Here is an 18,399-nt window from a genome sequence, read left to right as displayed (position 1 = left end):
TAGAATCTTTAAAATATAGAGCATAGCTTTATATAAATATACATATTAAGTAATATAATATGTTAGGCAACCTTGGTGGGCTTTGCCAAGACCACCAAGGTTACCACGTGACTTAGCCCTTCGGGACTAAGTCCAACCTTCGTGTTCCATAGGACTAGATAGAATGTCATGCTTTTACAACCTCACAAATCTTTGACCACCTTTGCGTGTAACATAATAGTTACACTATGGATTTAGCTACAATATCTTAATAATACCTCTAATCTAAACTAAAGAAGATAGAATTGCTCTAGTGATCGAAGCGATCCGAACGAAGCAAAAAAGAATTTAGGTATTCGACGTGCTATAGTGCTATATAACTGATGCGTGTGCATATGGGGTGTGAATTGTTGTATTGGAAAAGGATGGCCAGGTCAGCTGTTCTGGCCTGGCAGAGCTCTTTTATAGCTCTTATCTTATCTTATCTGTCTTATCTGTAGCTATAGGGTAGCCCCCCATGGGGTCACGTATCAATAACGTACCTAAGTCGATACTACGCTCTTAAATAAGCGGTACTACTCTACGAGCTAAAATACAACACGGTAGAAAGAAAATAGATAATATTAAAGAGATAGTTATTACTAAGTAGGTACTCGATATAGATTCGTAAGGGATACCCGTTAGACTCGATAGTATGTGTGACGGTCAACCCTCGCAGACTCACTACAACCAGGTGACTTACAGCTGGAACACCTGCCGTGGCAGTGTCCGATGGGAAGCCAATCATAACCCTTGTAGGAGCCCCGCCAAGCGTGGATGACTTAGTCGCGCTCCCTCAAACCTAAGTTGTCATCTTCTTTCCTTCGCTCCTTAGAGTAGAATCTTCGTCGATAGCACCTAATCGAGGTCTATACCAATGCGATGCAACCCAGGTCCTGACAATACGGTTATTTAATGTATCAACGCTAAGTGTTAGTACCTCCCGCTATTCTTAATCGTTAAGGGCTAATATTACCTCGCGAATTAGTTTACGGAATACGATCTCCCTAGCGATTAACCGCATTGACCACCTTTTTGCATGCACCCCCATTTTGCAGGGTCTAACTGAATCAACCTAAATACTTCGTCCATATTATTTATATACAGAACATACTTGATACGAAAAGGTGGGGGACCCACTGGTTAGGTGAATCCCATTCAATTAAATACTATAACGTTGCGCACTGCTGCATTATAGCATCCTCCCCCCTAGGTGCACGCATCAATACTTAATTTAAGTGTCCGAAGACTTAGATATATTCTTTCGAGCCCTCTTTTTAGGAGGGACCCTTCCTTCGAGAAAAGTATCAATTTCTAACTGCTTATCCGGTAAAATAGGCCGTATTCGCTTATTTCGCTTGTCCTGGGCTGTTCGGATCGCTGATAAGTTAACGAAAACTTTATTCGGGTCTAGCTCGAAGGGCTGGCGTATATCTGGAGCGTATTTATCGAGTTCTTTATATAGTTGCTCGTTTTCGATACATAATTTGGCATTCTCGGCGGCCTGGAGTGTAAGGGCCTTGCCCGCCTTGCCTACTAGGGCACGAATCTTACGAGATACCCCGCCCTCGGCTTTCTCTATCGACTGTAGTTGGCTAGATAGTTGCTGCGCTTTCTGAGGAGTAAAAGCAACTAAAGGTGGTGATATATGAGGCGGAGGATCTGATGTATGAGGCTCCGGAGGATCACAAGATACGTCGACTAGTCCTTCAGAGCCTAGTGGCCATATACCAGTCTTCCGCCAGCCAGATTTAATATTTTCCGTAGTAAAGGCTCTCTCCGAGGCACGTAGATATGCTTCTAGCATACGTTGCTTGTAAATTGGGGCTGTAGCCTTGTAGGAAGCGTAAGCCCTGAGCTCTTGGCGGTAGTAGGTCTTCAAAGGTGAGAACGGCCCGACATCGCACGGCTGGAGATTGTCACTGCAGTGTGAGGGTAAATACAGCACGGCGACTCTATTCGAGTAGGCTTTCCACATAAATTCGGCATGAATATGTGTCTGGTGGCCGTTGAGGATAAGGAGTCGCCATTCGGTACCCCTAGGCTTCGTCTCGGGGAGAAAAACCTGATCTAACCACCTATTTGCGATAACTTTATTACTCCAGCCCTTACTCGCCGCGGTGTATTCCCACTCAGGGATATTTTGGTCTGGGAACCACTGTGCTTGGACTCTCTTGCCGGAAAATACGCAGACAGGTGTACCCCGTTGGGTATGCGAAATGTACTCTAACCAGGAGCACCACGACGAAGCGTCCGACTTTGATACGCGTACCCGGCGTGAATTAGACGTCCCAATAACCGTACCATGCCCAGATTCCCCTCTTGGACACCTGTCTCATCCATATCATACTCGTTGTCGGGTTTGATACGATACTTCGTACGGAAGCGTTCGAGGAGAGTGTAGAAGTCTCGGATCTTGTTCGAATCGGACGCTCTAACTCGGCTAGCATCTACGACGCGCCCAATTTTGGTACGTATCTGTGGATGGCGGCTAACGAAGTGATCCACCCAGTGTTGGCCGAGTGTATTGTTATCCCCTTGAGCAAGGAGGATTTCGGCAGCGAAGTCGGCCACATAACGCTTGCTAGGAGCCCGTCCACACACTTCTTCGTGTAGGATCCAGTTCACGATAACCTCCTCTTGCTCTAGAGTCCACTTTTGTTGCCTGGAGGCCGCGTCGCGATGCGAATTACCGTGACGAATACGGTAGGACAGTGTAGTCCCCTTGATACCGTACCGATGAGCTGCTACGGCCTGGGAAGAGCCCTGACGGACAAGCTCTTTAGCGCGTTCGATCCGCTGCTCAAAATCGTCCAGACCATTCTCCACTGGATTAGCCATTTTGTACGTAGATAGGGAGCAATTGCGAGGTAAATTGAGAGACGTCGTGTTGTTGAGGCGTAGAAATTCCCTGCAAAATGGGGGTGCATGCAAAAAAGTGGTTCAATGCGGTTAGGAAGTATTATAGATAGATATAGATAGACTTATCTTGATTAGTGTATTTTTTTCTTGGCATATCCGAACTAGCAATTATAATCCCTGGGGAGGTGTAGATGTAGATATTCCCGTTGCATGATCCTGGCGTTCCCAATATCCAAGTACCTTTTGTTTGGTGACAGGGGTTGGATTTGGATCCTCTTCTCAACTTCGACTACGCCACAGATTGAAAATCACGGCCAGGACCGAGCAAGCGGAGCAACAGTATGAATTGCACGGGGCACAGCGACAAGCGTACAAAAGTCACGAACAGTGTACGGCACTGCCGTGGGCAATCCATCGCTTAATAACTAGTGTTGGTTCGCGAGTGGTGCTGTTGGTCGTTACATCAGCACCCAGTCTCCCGGGCTATGGTAACAAAAAAAGACGCTAAGCCAACAGCTCTTCACGGGAAGCGCAGATGCATGCGATTTACCGAAAGTCTACGCAATGCCTGGACCGCCTGAACCGTGGGAGTGGGATAGGAAGCCAACACCAGACAGACCGCCCTCTACTTGGACGTTCTCGTGCCCACAACTACAGCAACTCGTGTAACAAGACAGTGCTACTGTGCTCCAGTCTCGGAGGTGGGTATCGACCCGATTATGGCCTGATTGTTTACTCGAAAGTACCAATCGATCATTCGTTCCCGTCCGTCTCACCGCCTCCGCGTCCGGAGTTATTACACTCTACTCTAATAAAGCCGGACGAGCAGACTGGTTGAGATCTGCCAATCCCCCATGCCGTTACACTGGTAACGGGTCACAGTTCCAAGTTATCATCCACCCGCCTAGGTTTGTGTCGGGTTAATTTGTACCGGCTTGGACTAGGCTGCCTTGGCAGCATTTAATAATGTATCATATCAATGTACATCCCTCCCTCCTCGTAGTCCTTCCACGTGGCGACGGGGTACGTTGCGGGCCACCCAATTTGTTGCTGATCAGTAATATAGACCGCCTGTTGACGGACATTGTCGACGTTGACCCTGGGAACGGCCATTGACGGCTATACCCCAACAGTGCCAGCTTCTTTTCGACTTCACGCTAACAACCTTAATGTATATGTTCATGCTTGTCAAGTGACGTTGGCAATGACATCGGTCAAAATGTCGTTGCTACAAGGGGAAGACAGTCTGAAGACGCGCCGCGGCTATCGTCGTAGGCCTGCCTGTACGTAGTTAGATGGGTTTCGGCATGTTAGAAGCTAGCAATAACATTTCGCTGTCCCAGCCAAGTCCGTCTTGAGCGCCGGTCAGCATAACGCTAAACGTGGTCCATGTTTGGTGAGCTTTCGGCCGACTGGCGTGCCGCAGGAGCGGACCAGGCGGCTGGTGACCAGATGTTGTGTTCGAGTACGACATCACGGCTCGCTCGCACCATCTCGGTATTCACATCTTACACAGCGGCTGCTAGATACAGCAGCCGATCCGGATGGGTGATACGGACTGAATTCGGCATCTTCGCCCAACCCATCTGCTTTCACGGCCTAATACCCCATCGTCTATCACACAATGCATCTTGCGGGAGGTGCCACGGTACCCAATGCCCCACCGAGCCGGTGACTTGCCTTGCCATCAGTCCACTAGTGGCTCCCCAAGTCACAGTTGGTCGGCGAAGTCGTACGAGTCCTTCCCGATGGGTTTGCAGCAAGGCAGCCGTTTTGTGCTCAATAGTCCCCAGAGCTATAGTACAAACTCAAAATACCGCGTTGAAGTATGTCGTTTCATCTTATTCCTAGCTTCTCAACTGACTCTTTCACAGCCGCCCAGCGGAAAACCTGGGAGAACAGTGGACTCCAGGACGTCGGGTACGCCAACAATCCGTCCATTACACACTACCCTGGCGGAAATTTAAAACAAGTTGTGGGACAGTCGATAAGGTGTCCCGTCATGGGTTCAACGTATAACCTTCCCAAAAGCCATAGCCGTGTGCGGATGCTGACTCGCCGAGATCTAACCTAACTACCTGCATACGGGTAACCCAAACCACGAAGCGTTCATCCGTTCGCGTATGGACGTCGTCTTGCCTGGGCCTGCCATGCATGCTCGGTGAATTCAGTGCTCCCTGACTCTGGCCTATCTCCCGCTCCCTTGGTCGAGAGGACGTCCGTGCCACATGACACCTTCATAGCGGTCCTTCAAATAGACTTTATCCGTATAATTTTGCCAGTTTCCGGGGAGTCGCCCGCAGCGCCGTCACCGTGCTCCGGCACATCAACCCAGGGAGTGTTATATTGGCTCGGGTGTTTCCAGTGCGCCTCGAGGAGGACGCTCCGTATCTCGCGTCTGCCTGGATATGAGTAATGGAGAGAGGGCGATAGAGCGAAAGAACAGAATCGACCAGCTTCCTGGCAATCTACTGCGGCCTATTTTTAGATTTGGGAATCTCATGATCGGCCTGATAGTTAAAAGTGGTTGTGGAGTTCGATGAAGAAACTCCAAGCCAATAGTTTATGCTATTGACAACTGCCTGACTTATACCACCACCTGGGCGGCACTCAGAGGCGGCACTTGAAGGCGGCACTCAGAGGCGGCACTTGAAGGCGGCACTCGGAGCGGCACTCGGGGGTTTGCCGCCATTGATGCGAGTCAGTGCTTCGCAGATTCGGCCGCTCATATTCACCACCAGCCCTATCCATTTCAACAGGCTTAGCCGCGAACTTGCATTTCTTGACGAGCTTCGTCGGTGTAGTGCATCATCGTCCGTTGACGAACTGCAGAAGCGGGTCAGATCTGCATGTGGGGGGCTGAAATTCTGGGGTAAGCCAGTGAGTGTCATGTCACGTAAGATAAAATTGCCGTATCTTGATTTTGCCAACTACGTCTCTGTCACCTTGTGCTAGCAGTGATCTATATCATATAGGATATGTGGCTTTTCGTCCTGCTCCCACCTAAACTTTGAGGAGCCCAATGTCATAAGAGCATGGCTCTACGGGTAGTATTCGCCAACAATATTGCATATTTAAATCCGTTGGCGCACCATCCTAGAGGGCATCTAGAGTATATCCTCATGTCTGATTAACTTGATGAACCTCTGCCCTTGGTTGCCGGGAATATGTGGACTGGCCATTTCCTACAGCAGCTCGCTCAATATAACTGTCACGAAGCAGAGGTTGTTTTTCCACCCCTAGAAGATTCCAGTAACTCTGTAGCTCAGTAAGTTTCGCTTCTTCTTGCAGTTCTGGGAACTTCGAATAGGTATTACCCTCCATCGACTGTTTCCGAGGGCTGCGTGTGCGTTATATCCATTTTGATATATTAAGCATTGTTACACAAGAGACACACTACCATCGTATGAACAAGTCACTCTATTCGTCATTTTTGCAACGGTGTACCTTGAAAAGAATCTCAAAACTTATTGAGTGGCGGTATAATGATATGTCCTTGCGAAGGCTGAGAAGTGCTCTGCGCTGGGCCCGTTTTAAAGTGAGTACGAGTTTCTAACGGTAAACTAGTTTATAGCGGCGACTTCACGTGTTCTCCGGTGTATTCTACGCATCGAGAAGCTGCCAGTAAAGCCTGATATGAGTAAATTTTGCTTGACTTGTTTGACTGAAGACACTTGCTTCGAGTATGTCAGCCGACTAGATCGAATGTTGTTTCGTCGCTAGCCTGCGCGGAAGCGAGTACTAGGAGGCTGGCACATTGCAGGGAGTGCCCAAATCTCCCGTTTGTCACCTCGAGTCTCTTGTCGTCGGAGAGAAGCACACCTCTGGCCACAGTTGGCGATTACTTCCAAATGACGTCAACCTTGCGAGGGGCAACAAACAGTACACGAATCCACCCAAGGTTAAATCCTGGTTCACGATGAGTTAGGGACAGGACCCACAGCTCAGACAACCTACTGATGATGCCCTGATGTGGATGAGTTTAATGAAATATTTACAATAGCCTGATGGTGAGTCCTGTCTTTCCAAAGCGTGCAGAATCCGGAGAAATATTCCCAGTCTCTCTCTCTGGTTCAGGGGCAACCGGACTCAATTAGCTCTATTGCTAGAGGATTCAACTGGCAGGTTACGAGATCCCCCGTCCCCGGCACCCCATCACGCAATCCCAAAATTGACTCACGTTCTCCAGTCACGTATACTAAGTACATTTCTATGCTTGGTGCAAGTCATGTCAAAGATGTCACGCTGGGGCAATGTAGCCACACGTGCTCTCGGCCTATCCATAGCTGCAGACTACCTCCTCGTTAAGTGATATTTTGCAGCTGAGCCGACGTATGTGTGAAAGTGAGCTTCTTCCCCCAAAGCAGAAACGGCATTTTATATTTTGAAGTAGGAACATGATAAAATGGCTCCGGTCAACAAACGCGCAAGCAAAAGGGTATATATCACTACATAATCTGCAAGGTCGCAAGTGAGAATAAAACCCAGTATGCGAGGGAGTTTCTTCTTCTATGAAGGTTCTTCTTCTATAGAACGCGAACAGGACCTCGCCAACTTGCCTAATACAGCCTCAGTGTCATCGAGGCCAAATCTATATGCAATCCTGGCGACAAGATTTCCTAAATTCTTTCTCAAAATCCTCAAGACCGCCCATGTGCGAGATATGTCACAACGGCCCCAGTCAATGGAGGCTTGGGAAACTCTGTAATATCATCTCTTTTCATATTTCCGCGCCCCTTGACTCGTCACCAGTCTGAAGAGCTCGAGACTTCGGCCTGAACCCCAAATGTATCAAACAGTGTCGTACATCTGACTCTTGACTACCAAATCTGCCAGACGAAGCTGGATCAAACCTTTTGTTTTCGTCCATTTCCCTGGTCTAGAAATGATACAGTTCTCATTCAGCTAAAATCAGCCATCAAAGATCGACTGCCAAAAACAAAGGTTATTTCCAACTCCGCGCATGCTTTTGCGATACTCCTACAAGCCGGAATCCTCAGAACGGCCGAGTTTAAATAGGTTCTCAGTCCAGGCCTCGATTGATCATTTTAGGGTCTAGAATGTTGTCGACTCTGGCGCCTTTATATCATATCGATGCCGGAGCCTGATCCTTCTTCCACCCCTTACTCCGCATATTCCCCTCGATAGCCTTCCAGATCTGCTCAACAGCCTCGCGATCCCTCCAACGGCTAGAATCTACTGCGTTCGGGCCCATATCCTTCCACCGCTCTACGCCCACAGCCATGACTCTATGTCCCCATGCCTGCACGGCCTCCGGCGGCTGCTCATGGCGCCATCCGACATAGACGCCCAACACATGCCGGAAGAGCTCGTTGGGGTTGCTCCACTTGTAATTCTTGAACTGCCAGCTTTGACCGGTGGTAAATACTGCGACAACGCGGCTCCAATACTCAGGCTTAAATTGCTCGGGGCCCTCGACCAGGATGAAACGCATGGGACGGTTCGGGTCAATGTCCTTCATCAAGCGGTTGATATGCAGCATCGAGGCGCTGGAGCTGGAGGAGGCGGTGAGCGAGTCGACCGGCACGTACTTGCCGCTCTCGAGGAAGGACTTGATATTGGTCATGCGCAGGAGGGCTGAAGCAGAGGGTGAGAGGAGAATGATGGGGTCGGGTCGTTTTTGTTTTTGGTTCAGGGCGAGCGATGGGTTGGATGATATGTGGGAAACTGCATTGCCAGACGGTTTCTTAGACATGAAGGGCGCTGCGAGTTTGCGAACGTGGGAGAAGTCCTGTAGAATGTCGTTAGTTCAATACCTGAGGCATCCCAAAACAAGTTGGTGGACCTACGGTAGGCTTGATTCCCCTCAACGCGCTGTTCCAATTCCCCATCTTGCGCTCGCTGTTGTAAATGACGGCAAGCCGTGGATCCAGTGCACCTTTCCCTGATCTACCAAGTGTCGTTCCTATAGCTGGAGCTGCTGCGCCCTTGGAAGCCAGAGCGGCCGCTGCGTTCGACGCTGCACCGTGCTTGTCCCCTGCTAGAGGCTTAATGTACTCGCTTTCCTCACTTGCGCCTTCCAGCCACGTGATCAGATCCAGACGTTCGACAAAAGCCAGGTTCTGGACCTTGCCTGTGGTGAGGTCATCGTTGAGTTGCGTTGCCGAGGCATTGTACTCTGGGATGGCCACCTCGCGCTTCAGCCAGGCAAAGTAGATACTGCGCAGGTCGACGGGTGTGTCGTTGGAAGCGAATCTCGTCGGAGTGTCAATCGGTATGGATATACGTGTGGGTGTGGTGAATGTGAGATGCGTAGCTGTAGACAGGCTTGCTTCGGGTGCCGCAGCATCAGTTGATGCCGTGGGCAGGATCGCGCTGTTAGACGCGATTGACTGGCGCAACAGCAATAGCGGGTCGAGATCCGGTGTCGCCATGATGATTTCAGTTCCAGGCGCGCAATTGAATGCGACGCGACTTTCTGATGTTGTAAAAACGTGGAGTAGTTGCAGCTACTTCAGGTTCGGATGGATGAATCTTGACCTAGGGGAAGTTGCGAGGCGTGCCGCCAGCCTTGCCCTTGCGCAGGAACCACAAAATTTTATCTCGGGCCATGGGAGGTTATTGACAAACGGAATTCAAACTCACTCATTGGCAAACACTCCTTGTCTTTCTAGTTATGGTACTTTGTAGCATTGGGTTTATCATCTGAAATAACTGACAAGCCGTATCTTATTACGCTGTAATTGTGCAATTTAGTGTACAAATAACCAACTCTCTCGGTTGTGATTTTCATGTTACACCCAAACAAAAACAACAACACCAGCCAGACAGATGTTGAGTGAACTTTAAAAAGAAATCTTCCGCACAAAAATGTAATGGGGTAAAATTTTGTTGCTCAGTATGAGGATTGAACTCATGACCTTCGCATTACTATATATGTCTCCATGGAGAGGTATTAGTACGACGCTCTAACCAGCTGAGCTAACCGAGCTGTGATCCTCATTGAGGACAATGAGGTGGTTCATTGACTGCCACGAAAGCTTCCTATAATTGGAATCATACTCTCCACTATCATGGCTGTCGAACTTGTCTCCACTACTCATCTCCAAAACTACTTACCATTTGCTGACGTCAAGCTTGTCATAAAAGGAATACGAGGCGTATATCCAACAGCGCGGGAAGTCTTGGGGCAATGGTCCTTTCATGATTCTACAGTTCGATTTGCGTTACGCGAAGCCGTTGGCTATTCCAAGAGCGAAGGTAGTTAGTTGTATGGAGTATGTTCCGCCTTGTAGAAGCCACCAAGAAGTTGTAATATGTCGTTGCTCAAGTAGGTTTATTGTTGTGTCATTACTCGTCGCGGTTTTGTTTTCTCTATCCTCTGTTTAATGTATTCCCACTGCCCTTGGGGTTTGATTCCACAAACTCGTCCCATTCGCGAGCCTTCATCGTCTCAGCATCCGCCTTGTCGTAATTGTCCTCATCCGGCGTTGCCTGCCTTCCACTAGCCTCTCCACCTCCCTCGATTATGCCGCCACGTTTCCGTTCCTCCTCCAGATACTCATCAATCGACATGGTCGGCAGGTTGTGTCCAGGTTTGAAGACCCCCTTCTGTATATCCTGACGTGTTGATGTCAGGGTGAAGGGCCGCAGCGGCTTGCCTTGCTTGCTCAAGATTGGGCCTTTGAACGCCGATTCAAGTCTCTGCAGCGGTCTATCCAGCCTTTCCGAGTAGTTCTCGCCTTCCACTGATAGACGTAGTCGCTCATCTTCCTGCACCGTTGTGGTCGTAGGTATGAGCGGCACTGGCGCCTGCGACAACACCTCAAGCTCACGGTTGATGCTTTCCAGTCCCTGGAACGTCATGTGCGCGCAAAACGCAATATTGGCAAAGTGCAGCTCTCTAACGGATTCATCGTCACCCCCATCCTCCAGATACCGCGGCGAGCTCTGCATGTGCGCCAATTTCTGCTTCAACTCCTTCTCTTGCTTGAAATTGGCGATTTTGGCGTTGCGCCGCGCTGTGGGGTCAGAGGTGGACACGGTAGAGAAAGATTCCGGGTTTTCATTGTACTCTGCGAAGAGCTTTGCATCGGACTTGGACAAGATGCAGTAGCTGTCCAGGATATGAAGAAATCTTTCATACGCATCGCGCGTCGTTTGCAGCGCCGATTTGCGTTCCAAGGGTGACGTGACCGAGATCTTCTGCAGTAGTTCAGCAATTCGATAGTTAATCAGCAGGTAAGGGAGATCCGATGTGTTGAGGTCCTCATGTCCTTCATTGTCACTGAACAGAGAGATTTTGCCGATGATCTGGAGGCACTCCTGGTAGGAATTGAGGGCGAATTCCAGGTCCTCCGCATATGTTGGCGAGCTTGCTTCGAATGAGCCTTCAAGTGCTAATCGCTTTTTCTCGGCACCCTGGAAAACAGACTTGAGACTCCTGGGCTCGACCATCTTGAATAAATGAGGCTGTGAGGATTTGCTGTTAAAATACTGGTGATGGTCAAATTTGAGGAGAAACAAATGGTGACCTTGCAAAATCGATTTAAGACATCTTCATCATCTGTTAGTCAGTGGCAACAAGCTGTACCTACCCCAGCCCACCACGGCCCTTCAAGGTGGCATATGTGCACGGACCCATGAGATGTAGTACAGGGTAGCCCTGATACAAAGCTGACACTCCACGAACAAGACCTCCTACATCAAATAGGACTGGACTACTTACGGTAGATAGCTCTTTACCAGGTTTCCATATACCTGTATACTATCAAGAATGGAAGGGGTAGAGCATTCTGCACTTGACTTGGTGAGACGAGCCAAGAATACGCAGTTAAGACGCTGCCAGGGCACTTTTCCATCCGTCGAATTTGTCTCTCTAGCATATATGATCACCGGAGTAAGGGCAAGTCATCGTGGTTGGAGCATGAGAAAAATCCATGCACGGGACGTTGATGATGCTGATGCTGCAGTTATGCCACACTTGCGACACAAAGCGCTCCTGCCGTTTGCTTCCACTTCTCTCCGTCACTGGTCATCTGTTTGCAACGGGCAAAATCAGAGACACATTATTTGGCAACTATGGCCTCAGATACATCTAGCTTATGCACATCAAAGGTTGATGATCTGGCATCCGTATTAATTCTCCTACTTCTGTTTTCCTCGACAGGTTGGTTTCTGGCTGCAACTGGGCATTAGCATCTAACCCAATTGGCTCATCCCTTAAGGTTGGCGTACACGCCGCTCCTCCCTTCTCTTGTAAATAGACCCTGAAGTCCCTGGTCCTTATCTATAACTACTTGATTAAGTACTTCAGTAAGCGAACGTGGTTTACATCAGTCAAGCTGCAGGGTCACACTGCGACACTTTGGACCTTGACTACTTTGTTTCCATTCCTCAGGTTGGTACCGTGGGCTGTGCTTGCCTTTTTTGATCACCCTGAAACCTGCCCGGCCTACTTGCGCATATCAGAACTGTCTTGCAGAACCAACTGATCTCTACCCAAGACCGGATCGGAACCAAAGAATACTCTGGACATCATGGCCGATGAATATAAAGTCGCATCAGACGACGACGACCCTTCTCTCAACAGCGAAAAGGATAGACATTCGGACGATGAACCTGGTAACCCTGCCAAAAATGAAGCAAAACCTCGCAAGGTTACAGAACGACGACGAGCCGACATCAGTCACTTCCATCAATGGGCGCGAGATGAGCAGCTGCGACGGAACAGATCGGCCCTCAGTGCAGCGACCAGTGGCTCCAGATCTGCATCCTGGCTCGATACCGTTAACACGGCCCACAACAGGATCATCGACAGCCCCAGAGAGTATCAGGTCGAACTCCTTGAGAGGGCCAAGGAGAAGAACATCATTGCAGTTCTAGCCACAGGTGAGATCGCTCTGTTGGTGCCCAGACAAAACTATATGCTGATACGAGTAAAGGGTCTGGCAAAACTCTCATTGCAGCAATGCTCATCCGTCACATTATAGAGCAGGAGCTCGTGGATCGTGATGCGAAGAGAACTCCCCGTATATGCTTCTTCCTGGTACGCTTCTCGTCGACTCCAGCGCTCCAAATGACTAACATTATTCCAGGTTGACAAGGTCTCACTCGTGCTTCAACAACACAAGGTGTTGAAAGATAATCTCGACCACAATGTCAGCATGTTACACGGCGACTTTGCCGGTGCCATCTCGACACATAGCTACTGGAGGCAACAGTTGGATGGAAATATGGCCATAGTCTGCACGGCGGCCATTCTCCTGAATTGTTTGCACTATTCTTACATCACAATGGATCAAATCAACCTCCTCATATTTGACGAGGCGCACCACACTAAGAAGAACCATCCATATGCAAGAATTATCAAGGACTTCTACGCCAAGGTAGAGGAAGATGGCCACAGGCGGCCCCGTATTTTCGGAATGACGGCGTCACCGATTGATGCAAAGACTGACCTTGCTACGGCTGCGGCTCAACTGGAAGGCCTTCTGCAAAGCGAAATAGCCACCGTTGCCGATCCTTCAATCATGAAACAGAAGCGGATCCTCGACACACGAGTCGAAGAACTCGTTGAGTATGGACTGGCACCCTTCACATTTGAGACGGCACTGTGGCAGAGGCTCAACGCACTCGTCGGGGAGAACAAGGCCTTTACGAAGCTTTTCACCTTCTCCAAGGAGTGCACAAGGGATCTTGGACGTTGGTGTTCTGATAGAATGTGGCAATTATGCCTGACGCCTGAAGAGATATTGAAGATCAAGGCGAGGGCGGAGAGAGACCTCATGGGGAGCAACGTGGAACGGCCAATGGCCTTCATCGATGCCACAACAACCGCCATTCAAGACGCTCACGAAGTCATTCTCAACCACTCACTTGCTGAGCCTCAACTTACTTATGAGTACTTGTCCCACAAGGTCATTTCTCTCATCGGCATCTTTCGGAAGCACTTCAATCCCTTCACCGACAAATGCATTGTTTTCGTCGAGCAGCGTCTTACCGCCAATCTACTGGCAGATTTGTTGAAGCACCCTAGCTTGGGATTGAGCTTTGTAAAGCCTGGTGCATTGGTAACTCCTCATCCTTTTCTCGAATATCAAAATGCTGATTGTGTTATAGGTGGGCTCTGGTAATGGAGAGACAGGTGAGCAGCTGGGCATGTCCTACAAACATCAATTGTTGGCGGTGAAGCAATTCCGTGATGGTGAGCTGAACTGTCTCCTTGCTACCAGTATTGCAGAGGAAGGCCTCGACATTCCCGATTGCAACATGATCATTCGATTTGACCTGTACAATACTATGATCCAGTACATTCAGTCCAAGGGTCGCGCCCGCAAAAAGGACTCGAAATACTTCCATATGGTCGAGATTGGAAACCAAGAAAATATCCAGAGAGTACTCGACAACCAGGAAAAGGAAGACAGACTCCGTGACTTTTGTCTTGCGTTGCCAGAGGACCGTCAGCTCAGGGGAAATGATTTCGACATGGACTATTTTCTATCCAAAGAGAAGTCTCACCGGGCTTACGTCATCCCGTCCACCGGGGCTAAGCTGACCTATAAGATCAGTATCTCAGTTCTTGCTTCATTTGTTGCGTCACTAGAATGTCCCCCCGACGTCTACCCGTTAGCAGAGTACGTTGTGAAGAGCGTCGGCAGCGAGTTCCAGGGCGAGGTCATCCTGCCTGATGGTGCTCCAATCAAGAGCGCACTGGGACGCCGAGCTGGCTCCAAACAGATTGCAAAATGTTCAGCAGCTTTCGAAATGTGCCTAAAGTTAAGAAAGGAGAAGGCCATCGATGAACATCTGCAGTCAACCTTCAAAAAGTGGCTTCCAACCATGCGGAACGCGCATCTTGCCATTAGTTCAAAGAAGAAAACCGAGTACAATATGAGAATCAAACCGGATATCTGGTCTCATCGTGGTTTTCCAGAGACGCTGTTCGTCGCGGTATTGAAGCTACTAAGCCCAGCAGCCCTGGGACAATCTTCACGTCCGCTTGCCATCCTGACCCGGAAACCTCTGCCTCGACTCAATAGGTTCCCTCTGTTTTTCGGCAATCACAGTAGCTCACTAACAGAATGTGTGTCTCTCTCTTCTACCATGGCAACCTCGGCCGACGACGTCAGAGAGTTCACCGAGTTCACCTTGAGGATGTTCAAGGATGTATTCAGTAAAGAATATAAGTCGGAGCCGGAGAAGTTGCCGTACTACATTGCGCCAGTGCAAAAGGAGCACGAGTTCGACCTCGAATGCATTGACGATGCACGCCCTCTACTCGACTGGGAATGTCTTCACATGCTCCGAAAAACCGGTGACTTAAATTGGGAAGGTCAGTCCGATGATATCTGGAAGGACAGGTTCGTCACGGACCCGCATGACGGCTCACGCAAATTCTATACGTTTGGTCGAAAGGAAGGCATCCAGCCCACGGATCCTCAAGTGCCAGGGGCCTGTAGAACCAACGGCAAGAGAAAAAAGGGTGGCAATAACATGCCAGATGACATATGGAATTATAGCGTCAGCTTATGGGCCAATTCTAGAGCCAGAATACAGAGGCGGGACGACTTACCAGTGGTAGAGGCCCAGTTCATACCACTTCGACGCAATCTCCTGGATGACTTTGAGAAAACGGTCAAGCAAGAAAACCAATGCTACTTGGTGTTTGAGACTCTCCGAATCTCAGCTGTACGTGTTTCTGAAAGTCGCCTCAGGTTGGGACGGATTTGCTGACGGTTTACAGCTCCCGATTGAATACGTCGCTATGGCATACAATCTGCCTGCTATCATGTACCGACTTGAGTCAAACTTGATCGCTTTGGATGCTTGCAAGGAGCTTGGTCTGGATATCCGTGCTGATCTCGCTCTTGAAGCAATGACAAAGGATAGTGACAGCACAGAAGAGTATGCGGAAGAGCAGGCCAACTTACAGAAGGCTACGGGACACAACTACGAACGTTTGGAGTTTCTAGGAGACTCGTTCCTAAAACTAAGTACGACGATATCGCTCTTCTCACAAGTCCCTGAAGGCGACGAGTTCCGATACCACGTAGACCGCATGGTTCTTGTCTGTAACAGGAATTTGTTTAACCAAGCTTTAGAACTGAAAATCGAGGAGTATATCCGATCAAAATCGTTTGACCGGAGAAATTGGTATCCGGATGGCCTTGAACTCCTCAAGGGCAAGAAGAACACCAGTATACTCGGCAAGAAGGGTGCTGGCAAGGGGTTTCATACTCTGGGAGACAAATCGATCGCAGACGTTTGTGAGGCGCTGATCGGTGCGGCGTATCTAAGTACCTACAAACGGGATCAAAGTGACTTCAACTTGGCTATCAAAGCCGTGACCAAGTTCGTCAAGCACAAATACCACACAATGACGACATACGAGGAGTTCTACAAGTCCTACAACGTTCCGGCATGGCAAGTTGCTGAGCCAACTGCTGTGCACTTGAACTTGGCGAAGAAAATGGAAGAGCGACTGGGCTACAAGTTCGCGCATCCCCGTCTTCTGCGGTCCGCCTTCACGCATCCATCGTACAGCTCTACGTATGAGCACATCCCCCACTACCAGCGCCTCGAGTTTCTCGGTGACGCGCTCCTGGACATGGTCTGCGTAGACTTCCTGTTCCACCGCTACCTCGGCGCCGACCCCCAGTGGCTCACCGAGCACAAGATGGCCATGGTGTCGAACCAGTTCCTGGGCTGCCTATGCGTCTCGCTGGGTTTACACCGACACCTCGTCCACATGTCGGGCGCCCTGCCCCACGAAATCTCAGCCTACGTAACCTCCATCACCGAAGCCCGCGAGCACGCCGAGCACGAAGCCGAGTCAAACAAACAGGACCGCGCCGCCTACGCGCGCAACTTCTGGGTCGAGGCACCTAAGCCTCCCAAGTGCCTTCCCGACATCATTGAATCCTACATAGGCGCCGTCTTTGTGGATTCGAAGTACGACTACAGCCAGGTGCAGCGTTTCTTTGACGCCGAAATCGTGCCCTACTTTGAGAACATACACCTCTACGACACGTACGCCAAAAACCACCCTGTCACCTTTCTGACCAACGTCCTTCAGCTGCGCTACCACTGTGCCAACTGGCGCCTCTTGATCGAGGAAACGGTCGGCGGAGCCTTTGGTAGCGGCATATCTGTCACGGACACAGAGGTCATCTGCGGCGTTATGGTGCATGGCCAGGTACGCGAACACGCCATCGCCGCCAGCGGGAGGCATGCCAAGATTGACGCGGCCAAGAAATTGGTTGCTAGTTTAGACGGCGTAAAGTTGCACGAGTTCAAGGAGAAGTTTCAGTGCGATTGCACATATGAAGATGCAGAGAAAGCCGACCTGTTGGTGCATGGGACTGCTATTTAGCGATGGGGGTTCCCTCGCCTGTGGGGTGCCGGCAGCATTACCGTAAAGGTCGAGAGTGTATGTGAGAGAGGGGGTTTTGATGATCTTAGGCTCCTCGGACGGCTCATTTGCTTTCAAACCTACAGAGAAAACTCCATTTGACCTATGTAAGCCGCCGAGTTACCAGGTACTCGACAGAATGAAACCATCTGTTATTACTCAGAGTGCGTAGTGAATTACATACAGGATTGACAAGTAAACAATGAACTGACTGGTAACGTACGCATGTAATAACTCTGTAACGTTTGTTGACCTCATGAAGCCCTTGAGAAGTAGACATACATGCTTGGTAGAATGCTATCAAGCAGGGTATAATAAATATTGCAAGCCCATCCACCACCTGTGCCTAGCCACCACCGTCTATTTCACCGAGAAACTTATCAGTTAAGACATAGAAAATTCAGCTTTGACCAACCTCGCCTCTCCCGCAGTCCCATACACGAAATTGTACAACCGCCTCATTCAAGTGGAACATGAAAGATATTCATACGATAAGGGGTATTCTGCACTGTCTCCAAGTTGCGATTCAGTTCTGAAGTCCAATCCAGTCCAGTTGTTCAACGCGCCTTCTTCTCAAACGCCACATTTGTTACCGCCTATTTTCACCCTCTATGCCGCCCAATATTCAGACGTAGATGACCCAAATCGTGATGAGGTGAAATGCAAAAATGAAAAGAAACCAGGAAGGCATTATGAATAACATCACTCCACATCAGAAGCCACATCGCCGGTGTTCATCCGTTTTGCTCTTATGACAGCAACGGCCTTAGCCCTGTTGCCGCCGCGTCTTGCAACCGAAGATCCGCTCGCCAGGATGTTTCGTTTGGCGGCCTTTCTCATCTTGATGGCGGTGCTGACATCAATTTTGTCCGATTCCTTCTCTTCCTCAATGACATCTTGACCAGTAAAACGGTTGTTTCGGGGTAAGTATCGCAGAGAAGCTGCAGTGCTCGGGCGTGACAATGGAATATCAAAGGAGATGTCGTCGTCGTCGTCGTCATCATCGTCGGAATCCTCTCGCTCTGTATCAGACAACTCTTCTTTGTCTTCGGAATCGTCAAAGTGGTGGCTGAGGAATCGAAGACGCGATAGTACCTCATGAGGGTTGGGTTCGGAACGAGGAAATGTGATCCCGGGAAGGCGAA

The 18,399-nt window shown here is 49.5% G+C and overlaps 4 protein-coding genes and 1 non-coding gene across 5 annotated transcripts; 2 read left to right on the top strand and 3 right to left on the bottom strand.

Annotated features, from left to right (window-relative positions):
• The first annotated feature begins 4,271 nt into the window (after nucleotides 1-4,271).
• On the top strand, nucleotides 4,272-5,060 carry BCR38DRAFT_216561 (uncharacterized protein). Its single transcript, XM_040854200.1, has 2 exons — nucleotides 4,272-4,706; nucleotides 4,755-5,060. The coding sequence occupies exons 1-2, from the start codon at nucleotides 4,333-4,335 to the stop codon at nucleotides 4,897-4,899; spliced, it is 519 nt and encodes a 172-aa protein (XP_040714540.1). The 5' UTR covers nucleotides 4,272-4,332; the 3' UTR covers nucleotides 4,900-5,060.
• Nucleotides 5,061-7,966: 2,906 nt separating this feature from the next.
• On the bottom strand, nucleotides 7,967-9,275 carry BCR38DRAFT_458172 (Cdc73 family RNA pol II accessory factor; the record flags this gene model as incomplete). The annotated part of the gene is made up of 2 exons (XM_040862126.1): nucleotides 7,967-8,632; nucleotides 8,691-9,275. The coding sequence occupies 2 exons, from the start codon at nucleotides 9,273-9,275 to the stop codon at nucleotides 7,967-7,969; spliced, it is 1,251 nt and encodes a 416-aa protein (XP_040714539.1).
• A 458-nt stretch (nucleotides 9,276-9,733) lies between these two features.
• BCR38DRAFT_t189 lies at nucleotides 9,734-9,832 on the bottom strand. The gene has a single exon. It is a non-coding gene; the product is annotated as a tRNA-Ile (tRNA).
• A 326-nt stretch (nucleotides 9,833-10,158) lies between these two features.
• Nucleotides 10,159-11,410, bottom strand: BCR38DRAFT_435349 (TAP42-like family protein). The gene has a single exon (XM_040860368.1). It carries the CDS (start codon nucleotides 11,296-11,298, stop codon nucleotides 10,216-10,218), a length of 1,083 nt encoding a protein of 360 aa, XP_040714538.1. The 5' UTR covers nucleotides 11,299-11,410; the 3' UTR covers nucleotides 10,159-10,215.
• A 970-nt stretch (nucleotides 11,411-12,380) lies between these two features.
• On the top strand, nucleotides 12,381-17,215 carry BCR38DRAFT_345508 (RNase3 domain-containing protein; the record flags this gene model as incomplete). Its single annotated transcript, XM_040856185.1, has 5 exons — nucleotides 12,381-12,732; nucleotides 12,786-12,889; nucleotides 12,939-13,913; nucleotides 13,963-15,531; nucleotides 15,587-17,215. 5 exons carry the CDS (start codon nucleotides 12,381-12,383, stop codon nucleotides 17,213-17,215), a joined length of 4,629 nt encoding a protein of 1,542 aa, XP_040714537.1.
• Nucleotides 17,216-18,399: the final 1,184 nt, after the last annotated feature.

Source organism: Pseudomassariella vexata (assembly GCF_002105095.1).
Source record: "Pseudomassariella vexata strain CBS 129021 chromosome Unknown BCR38scaffold_8, whole genome shotgun sequence".
Lineage (NCBI taxonomy): Eukaryota > Fungi > Ascomycota > Sordariomycetes > Amphisphaeriales > Pseudomassariaceae > Pseudomassariella > Pseudomassariella vexata.
The sequence above is the reverse complement of the archived record's forward strand: the minus strand, read 5'-3'. Positions and strand labels throughout refer to the sequence as shown.